A 10,000-nucleotide genomic window follows, 5' to 3' on the forward strand; every position below is an offset into this window, starting at 1 on the left:
CCTACACTTTTCCCTTTTTATCCTCAACTCTCCTCATCTTCTAGAGAAAGGGGCCTCATGTACGACCTCATGTCTCCCTCTCATGTATCAAATTCACAAAAATTTCTTCCCTCACTTTCCTCTTCTTTATCTCCAATTCTCCTCATCCTCCAGTATAACGACCCATGCTTTACGACCTCCTTTCTCAAATTCACACAAATGCCACTCCCCTCACTTTCCCCTTTATTCACCTCCAATTTCCTCGTCTTCTAGTATAACGACCCATGTTTTACGACCTCCTCTCTCCAATCCATTTATCACTAATTCACACATACCACTCCCCTCACTTTCCCCTTTATTCACTTCCTACCTCCTCATCCTCCAGAGAAACGGCCATGCTGTACGACCCCCTTTCGCCAATACATTTATCACAAATTCGCAGATACTATTCCCTCATTTTCCTCTTTTTTCACCTCCACCTTCACCGTCCTCCGGTATAACGACCCATGCTTCACGACCTCCTCTTCCCTATCCATTCATCACTATTCCCCTCACTTCCACCTTCATTCACCTCCTCCCTCCTCGTCCCCCAGAGAAACGGCCATGTTGTACGACCCCGCAGTCTCCGCTGCGTCTAACAAGCAGCGGGTGGTAGTGGTAGTTGCGCACGAACTCGCCCATCAGTGGTTCGGCAATTTGGTCACGCCCGAGTGGTGGACGGACCTCTGGCTCAACGAGGGCTTCGCGTCCTTCATGGAGTACCTGGGTGTTGATCATGTAAGTTGGTATTTAGCGTGGTTGTGTGTGTGGTATGCGGGTATCGGTGTTGAGTGGAGGTGTGTGTTTGGGGGTCTGTTAAGTGAGGGATAGACACTCAGGCATATGTATGGAAGAGAGAGAGAGAGAGAGAGAGGGAGGGAGGGAGGGAGGGAGAGAGAGAGAGAGAGAGAGAGAGAGAGAGAGAGAGAGAGAGAGAGAGAGAGAGAGAGAGAGAGACAGACAGACAGACAGACAGACAGACAGACAGACAGACAGACAGACTGAGAGACTGAGACAGAGGGAGAGAGAGAGAAAGAAAGTAGAAAGAAAAAAAGAAAGAAAGAAAGAGACAAACAGAGACTCAGATCATTACCTAAGTAGAATCCCATAGACCCTAACCGACCCCCCCATACTCCTAAAACACTTGAACTCCCTCCTTCGACCTTCCCCGACATCCCTACAACTCACGCCATCCTCCTTCGAATCCTCAGTCCGAGCCCTCCTGGAAGATGATGGAGCAGTTCGTCCCCGATGACCTCCACGACGTCTTCGCCATCGACTGCCTGGAATCCTCGCATCCTATCAGCATCCCTGTCGGCCACCCGGACGAGATCAACGAGATTTTCGATCGTATCTCCTACGCTAAGGGTAAGGCGTCCTTCGAGAGCATATCAGTTTTTTTTTTTTTTTTTTTTTTTTTAGGAGGAGGAGGAGGATTAATATCGATAGATAGATAGATAGATACTTTAACTAGATAGATGGATGGATGGTACATATATATACAAAGAGATGGATAGGTAGACAAATGTAGATATGAATAGTTATAGAGATGGAGACATATGTAGATATAGATAGATATATACATACAGCTATGAATATAGACATGCAATAGGAAAGAGATACAGTAAGAATAGCAAATGAGAAACGGAGATCATTCACCCGCTGAAGCACAAAGATTAATTTAACACCAGCGCTTCGGCTCACCAAATGGTCCTTCCCTTCGCAGGTGCTTCCATTATCCGCATGATGAACCACTTCTTGACGGAGGCCACCTTCAGGAAGGGCCTCTCCAATTACCTCACGGACCTGTGAGTTGATATTGGCTTCTGATGTTTCATATGCAAGTACAGGCACATACACGCACATACATATAGAAAAATTACAAATAAAATCATAAATTCATCGCGTGCACACAGACACACACACACACACACACATACACACACACACACACACACACACACACACACACACACACACACACACACACACACACACACACACACACAAAACACGCATAAAGATATCATTGCAACCAGAAACTATTCAGCTACGACCAACCAGAGTTTAACATCTTTTCCTTCCCTCTCAGGAAATACCAGAACGCAGAGCAGGACGACCTTTGGCAGTACCTGACCACAGCGGCCTACGAGGACAACACACTCCCCACAGACATCAGTGTTAAGAAAATCATGGACACTTGGACACTGCAGATGGGTTACCCTGTGATTAAGGTGACGCGTAGCAGTGACGGCACTTCGGCCACGGTAACCCAAGTAAGTGTGTAGTCATGAAGGGGGAAACAATGTAAACACGAACTGAATTTGTTTAAGGGATCATTTTGTGTTCTTGTGCTCATGGTGGTATGTATTCCCTGAGTGGTGATATATATTTAAAGAGAGCTAGGTTAGGTTTCACTGTGGTGTAGCTTTGTTACAAGGAGATTGTTCAAAAGTAATTGATAAGCTTTTTTTAATACTTTGGAGACCTGATCTTTTTTGTGAATATTGTAACTTCTCGTCACAATGCTATGTTATCAACCTCATTTCTTCTGTATTAAAGTCATTTCTTACTATTACTAGGCCTATGGAGGTCCACAAAGACATCTGCATTCTTTCCCACCATTCTCAAAACGTAGATGCCCATGGCGGCAGTATATCCCCGTAAATTCGAAGCAGACTATTCCAAAAGGTAACCCCGCCCTTCTCCCACCACGCCCCCTCCAGGAACGCTTCCTCCTCGTCAAGAACCCCAACTCGACGGACTCCCACGACTACAAGTGGTGGGTCCCTCTGTCCTACACCACGGAGACCAGCCCGGACTTCGAGACGACGAAGCCCCAGCGGTGGATGATGGACACGGAGCAACAACTCACCATTTCCTCTCTCCCGGCGAAGGACAAGTGGGTGATCTTCAACGTGCAGGAGACGGGTTATTACAGAGTCAACTACGACGCCGAGAACTGGAACCTGATCATCCAGCAACTCAAGGACCAGCATGAGTCGATTCACGTCATCAACAGAGCGCAGATTATCGACGATGTTTTGAACCTCGCGCGTGCCGGTGAGACGAGTTGCTTTTGCTGTTGTTATTCCTTAGTTTTACGTCCATCTTTGTTATCTTCACTGCTTTCCGGTAATCAAGGTTTGTCTCTCCTTGAGTCAAACTTGTATCTGATTTTGTATGCTTCCTTATTTACGTCTTAGACTTGTTCGGCCGGTTTGTTAAAATTGTGCGAGGCCCGACCCAAAGAATATTCGTATACTTGACATGCAAAAATAAAGAAATAAATGCATATTTATCAGTCTGGACATGCATATCTACCTGGCAAATAGATGGTTAAATGTATATCTATCAGATATATAGACAGATATGCCTTTATTTCTGCATTTGTATTTATGAAAATTCACTGGGTCGGACCTGACACAATTTTAACAAACCAGCTGGTTATCTCGACTGTCATTCAGTAATTAAGGGTGATTTTGTGTTAATTCCCTCTTTGATTTACGTCCTGTCACGCTTTAATTTCACACCTAGGCCAGGTATCCTACGACACGGCCCTGAGCGTGAATGCCTACCTGGGCAAGGAAGTGGAGTACGTACCTTGGGACACCGCTCTCAACAATCTGGGTTACCTGGAAAATATGTTTACTCGGTCCAGTGGCTACGGCGATCTCAAGGTGAGGTCTGGGAATCATTGGTTCATGGACGTAACATTTATCTCCTTTTTTATTTATATTGCATCTTATTTCTACGTTTCATTATTGTTATTTGATTATTATTTGATTATTATTTTTTTTCTTATGAGAACAATTTTTTTACCCTAAGAATGATACAACGAGCTAATGGCTATCAAATATCCGAGATTTTCCTACCTCTCTTTTCCCTTACCCTCCACGCTTCCCCCCGCCCCCTTTTTTACTCCCCTCTCCCCCCACCCTATCTCCTATACATCCTCCCAAAATGTGTATATCTCCCTCTCTCTCTCCCCTCAATTCCTAACTTTTTTTTCCCTTTCCCTCCTTCCTCCACCTTTTTCCTCCCCCCACCCCTACCTCCTATACATCCCCCAACATCCCTAATCTCCCCTTTTTTTCTCTCTCTCTCCCCCCTCAACAGAGCTACCTCCTGGACATCCTGATTCCCCTCTACAACTCCGTGGGCTTCGAGGACAACCTCAACGACCCCCACTTGGACCAGTACAAGCGGGTTAAGGCTCTCTCTTGGGCGTGCAACCTCGGCTACCAAGACTGCGTGGATAATTCGCAGTCTCTCTTCAATACGTGGGTGCTGAACCCTACCAATACCAGGTATGAGGCGTTTTTTAAAGGATTATTGTTGTTATGATTTTTATTGTTATTGTCATTATTGTTAGATATATTTTAATAATTACTGTTGCTCTTATTATCAGCATTTTTTTTCGTTATCCATTTTATGGTATCCTTAGTACAATTATTATCTTTATCGTCATTGTCGATGCTATGTTGCTATCAACATCTATATGAACACAACAAAAAATAGCAGCATTACACCCCCAAAAATATATATATATATGATAATAATAAATAAATAAATAAATAAATAAATAAAAAATAATAATAACGCTGATAATAATAATTATATCACGACAACCAACACCACCAACGCCACCAATACCACGACCTCATCCTCACCCTCCTCATCCTCCTCATTCTCCTTCTTCGTCTCCGGCAGCCTCATCTCTCCCAACCTGAAGTCGACGGTCTACTGCACGGGCGTGGCTGAGGGCGGCGAGGAGGAGTGGAACTTCGCGTGGGAACAGTACATCAACTCGAACGTCGCCACTGAGAAGGCCAAGCTCCTGTCCGCCATGGGTTGTACCAAGGAAGTGTGGATTCTGTCCAGGTACGGGCTGGGGATGGCTGTTTTTTTCGTGTTTTTTTTTTTTTTTTTTGTATGTTTCTTTTTTTTTTCTTTTCTTTTCTTTTTTTTTTTTGTCTTGAGATTTTTTTTCTAAATTCTTGTCATTTTTTGTTTTGAGATTTTTTTTCTAACGTTTCGTCATTTCGTACAAAATTATAACAAAGATTAATAAAAGAAAAGAAAAAAGAAATACCTCAGCACCCTCCATCGCACCCCTACATCAACAACACAAAAGATAACCAAACAACTAAGAAAAAAAAGGAAATAACCCAGCACCTTCCTTCCTTCGCACTCTTACGTCAACAACAACAACAACAACACACACACACACACACACACACACACACACACACACACACACACACACACACACACACACACACACACACATACACACACACACACACACACACACACAAAAAAACAAAAGCATAAAAAAAATATATATATATATCCCAGCGCCCTCCTTCCTTTGCACTCCTACGTCAACAACAACAACACACACACACACACACACACACACACACACACACACACACACACACACACACACACACACACACACACACACACACACACACACACACACAAACAAACAAACAAACAAACAAACACACACACAAACGCCCCCCCCCCAAAAAAAAAAAAAAAAAAAAAAACTAACCCAGCGCCCTCTCCACAGGTACCTCGACATGGCGTTCACGGAAGGCAGCGGCATCCGGAAGCAGGACGCGTCGCAGGTCTTCGCCGCCGTCGCCAGGAATGACGTGGGGCGCTACCTGGCCTGGAACTACCTCAGGGACCAGTGGCAGAAGATCGCCGATTAGTAAGTTTGGGTTCTTAAAGATGTTTATTTGGTTATTAGTATGATTTGGGGTGTTTTTGTTAATCGTTTTTTAATTATGTTTATTTGGTTATTGATATGATTTGGGGTGTTTTTATTATTGTTTAGATAGTGGGGGGGGGATTGCTGTTTGGCGGAATACCGTGAGTATGTTGTGGTTTAAAAATAAAATGTATTGTTAATTTTATTTTATTTTATTTTTATTTTTTATTTTTTTGTTAAGGGAAAGAGGTACTACTGTTTTACTTTTCTACAAAGTTTAAATTGTTTATTTCGATTTGGTTTTATCTTGTGTTCATATTTATATTATTTTGTATTTCTAATATATAGATAGATAGATAGATAGATACTACTGTTTTACTTTTCTGTAAAGTCTGATTTTTTTACTTAAGGTTTTATCTTGTGTTTATATCTATATTATTTTGTATTTCTTATATAGATGGATGGATAGATAGATAGATAGATACTTTAGTCGTTTGATTCTAATGGTAATTTGATGCTTTCAGTTGCTGTAATGTTAATCTCATCCTTTTATTTTGATTATTTTTGGGAACATTCAAATCACTGGTTTTCATGTTGATTCATAATTCTTTGTTGATTATTCTTACATGTTCATATCATTTGTTATTGATATTCAGCAGTATGATCTATATACATTACACCCTTATCTAAAAAATCCTGTATTCCAAGTAAGGTTAAGATTAAGATTCTATAATATTAGGGATTATCATTATCGTTATTATCATGATCATTATCACTATACTAGATATCAATCATACTGTTTTATCACAACCACAACCATCACTACCGCAAACAATTATTCATCATTACTACCATTTTTTCATCAAAACTTACAACTATCACTTTTCACCACCAATATCATGACCAAAATCCACCATTATATCTAGTTTATCCCCCATGAATGAAATGGATAATTCACCTTTCAATGAAATGGATAATTCACCTTTCAATGAAATGGATAATTCACCCTTGAATTAAATGGATAATTCACCTTTCAATGAAATGGATAATTCACCTTTCAATGAAATGGATAATTCACCTTTCAATGAAATGGATAATTCACCTTTCAATGAAATGGATAATTCACCTTTCAATGAAATGGATAATTCACCTTTCAATTAAATGGATAATTCACCTTTCAATGAAACATAATTCACCTTTGAATGAAATGGATAATTCACTTTTCAGTTACGGATCAGGTTTCTTTGCCATTGCCCGGATCATAAAGGCCGCCACAAGAGCCTTTAACACGAAGCTGGAGTTGGCGGAGGTAAACAAACGTCGATGGCCACGACAACGCATGTTTTGTGCTCTAACCGATCTGTTTTTTTTTTCTCTCTCTCTCTCTCTATCTATCTATCTATCTATCTATCTATCTATCTATCTATCTATCTATCTCTCTCTCTCTCTCTCTCTCTCTCTCTCTCTCTCTCTCTCTCTCTCTCTCTCTCTCTCTCTCTATCTATCTATCTATCTATCTATCTCTCTATCTCTCTATCTCTCTATCTCTCTCTCTCTCTCTGCCTCTCCCTCTCCGTCTCCCTCTCCCTCTCCCTCTCCCTCTCCCTCTCCCTCTCTCTTCCTCTCCCTCTCCGTCTCTCTTCCTCTCCCTCTCTCTTCCTCTCCCTCTCCCTCTCCCTCTCCCTCTCTCGCAACTATCTATATCAGCAACGCAAGTACTTTTCCTAGATAAGGAGCTGAATGGACAGCACGAGCGCGCTTTCATACTGCCGCCATCTTGAAACCTCTTAAACGTATCCATTTTAGAGGGAAAAAAAACACTGCATGGGCATATCCATTTTATAGGGAAAAAACACTGCATGGCCCTGTGCATGATGAATCTATCCAGCATGAGAACTTTACTTAATCTTAAGGGAAATTAGTCCTGACTTTGGGGAGAAATGTAATCAAAAGTAGGGGAATCATTCGATGGGGAATGATTACCTACTGGCAAGCTCAATTTTCCCGCCAAAGAATTAAAAAGGACGAATTTCACAAAGCTTTTGCAGGACTGGCGAGAAGATGACTCGGAAAATACGTGACACGGACTGCTTTATGATTATGCTTTATCTCTCGCTGTTTAATGCATCTCTTTTATTTACCTGCTCCTTATTACTGTTTACCCTTTATTATCTCCCTCCCCCTTCCCTCTCTCCCTCCCTCCCCCTTCCCCCTCCCTGTCCTCCCCCTCCCCCCTTCCCTTTCCTCCCCCCCCTCCACCTCCCTCCCCCTCCCTCCCCCTCCCTATCCTCCCTCCCCCCTTCCTCTCCCTCCCCCCTTCCCTCCCCTTTCCTCCCCCTCCCCCTTCCTCTCCCTCTCCCCTCCCCCTGCCCCCCTCCCCCTACCCCCTCCCCTCCTCACTCATGCTTTTAACGGACTCACGACTTCATTTGCCTCACTTTTTTCCTCACAACAGCACCGGCACTTTCACGACCCTGGGTGATATGGTTAACACGGTCTCCTATGAGTTTAACACCAGGGAGGAGAAGCATGAGGTATGGGGGATGCTATGAGGTATGAGGAATGCTATGAGGTGTGAGGGAAGGGATGTGATATGAGGAAGGTATCATTAGTGAGGAGAGATGGATGTGATACGAAGAGAGAGTCTATGTGGTTTGGAAAGCGAACTAAGAAAGTTAGGGTATGAGGAGATGCTATGAGGTGTGAGGGAAGAGATGTGTTATGAGGAAGGTATCAATAGTGAGGAGAGATGGATGAGATGTGAAGAGAGAGTATATGTGGTTTGGGAAGCGAGCTAAGAAAGTTAGGGTATGAGGGGATGCTATGAGGTATGAGGGAAGGGATGTGATATGAGGAAGGTATCAATAGTGAGGAGAGATGGATGAGATGTGAAGTGAGAGTATATGTGGTTTCGGAAGCGAACTAAGAAAGGGTATGAGGTGTGAGGGAAGGGATGTGATATGAGGAAGGTATCATTAGTGAGGAGAGATGGATGTGATACGAAGAGAGAGTCTATGTGGTTTGGAAAGCGAACTAAGAAAGTTAGGGTATGAGGGGATGCTATGAGGTGTGAGGGAAGGGATGTGATATGAGGAAGGTATCAATAGTGAGGAGAGATGGATGAGATGTGAAGTGAGAGTATATGTGGTTTCGGAAGCGAACTAAGAAAGTTAGGGTATGAGGGGATGCTATGAGGTGTGAGGGAAGGGATGTGATATGAGGAAGGTATCAATAGTGAGGAGAGATGGATGAGGTATGAAGAGAGAGTATATGTGGTTTGGGAAGCGAGCTGAGGAAGGTAGGGTATGAGGTATGAGGAAAGATGTAGGGCATGAGGAATATATGAGGTATGAGTTGAGGGTATATCATAACTTTAGAGAGCCGATTTGTAATAAATGAGATAAATAAAAGTTATGAGGAAAGGAGTAGAAATATGAACAAGAGAAAAAAATCTATGGTATGCGTAATAAATATATGAATATGAGACGGAGTGGATTTGTGGTGAGTGAAGAAGGTATGAGTTATGAGGTGTGCTTTCGAGAGGTGTTCTGCGTTTGTGCGTGGCAAGTGTGAGGTATGAGGCATGAGAGGAAATTATGAGTGAGTTAAGAGAACCAGGTGTGAGTTTTAGGTGCAATTTAAGATATGAATTAAGAGAGAAATTTAAAGAAAAAATATTATGAGAGAAGATTAAATTCTCAAAAATTGGAATAGAAATGAGTGCAAAGAAACTGACTAATAAAAGTGTGAGTGGGATAAACCGGTTAGATAGAACAAATAAGAAAGAGAGAGAAAGCATAAACAAAATAATAAAGATAAACAAATGGAAGTTTGTGACTTGGATCGAACTCAAACAACCCAGTAAGTCCATTCAAGTGTGATTTTAATTTAATTGATTTCTAAAAAAAAAAAAAAAATGCATCCTCTTCTGCTGCCGTATCTGCATGAGTGCATGAATTAACTGTGCTTTTGAATGACTATGCATATTAACAACTGCATTTACCCACTTTATTTCAGTGTCTGCCTAAGCTTAAATACAGTTTATGTTATATCCCGAATACAGAATTCATAAAAGATACTGTTACTAGACAGTTTTCTTTTTTGTTTTATGAAATTCATGAAAAATACTCTTATTTGACATTGTTTTTTAGTTTTATATAATTCATAAAAAATCCTTTTACTAGACATTTTTTTTTTTGTTTTGTTTTATAAAATTCAGGAAAATACTCTTACTACACTTTTTTATTTTTATTT

General features: G+C 41.7%; 1 protein-coding gene across 7 annotated transcripts in view; it reads left to right on the forward strand.

The window, feature by feature from the left end:
• Nucleotides 1-10,000, forward strand: part of LOC113817626 (Suppressor of ER stress-induced death) — a 60,219-nt gene that overhangs the window by 48,783 nt on the left and 1,436 nt on the right. For 4 of the 7 annotated variants that reach the window (XM_070137636.1, XM_070137637.1, XM_070137635.1 and 1 more), the window contains exons 8-17: nt 573-756; nt 1,230-1,386; nt 1,745-1,826; nt 2,111-2,294; nt 2,745-3,081; nt 3,556-3,698; nt 4,138-4,328; nt 4,732-4,902; nt 5,603-5,746; nt 6,974-7,055. In XM_070137636.1, coding sequence (XP_069993737.1) covers nt 573-756; nt 1,230-1,386; nt 1,745-1,826; nt 2,111-2,294; nt 2,745-3,081; nt 3,556-3,698; nt 4,138-4,328; nt 4,732-4,902; nt 5,603-5,746; nt 6,974-7,055 — 1,675 coding nt within the window. Of the gene's footprint in view, nt 1-572; nt 757-1,229; nt 1,387-1,744; nt 1,827-2,110; nt 2,295-2,744; nt 3,082-3,555; nt 3,699-4,137; nt 4,329-4,731; nt 4,903-5,602; nt 5,747-6,973; nt 7,056-8,201; nt 8,281-10,000 lie in introns of all 7 variants that reach the window. The other 3 variants (XM_070137640.1, XM_070137639.1, XM_070137641.1) reach the window with 1 other exon arrangement.

The sequence above is a fragment of the Penaeus vannamei genome, chromosome 23 (assembly GCF_042767895.1).
Source record: "Penaeus vannamei isolate JL-2024 chromosome 23, ASM4276789v1, whole genome shotgun sequence".
NCBI lineage: Eukaryota > Metazoa > Arthropoda > Malacostraca > Decapoda > Penaeidae > Penaeus > Penaeus vannamei.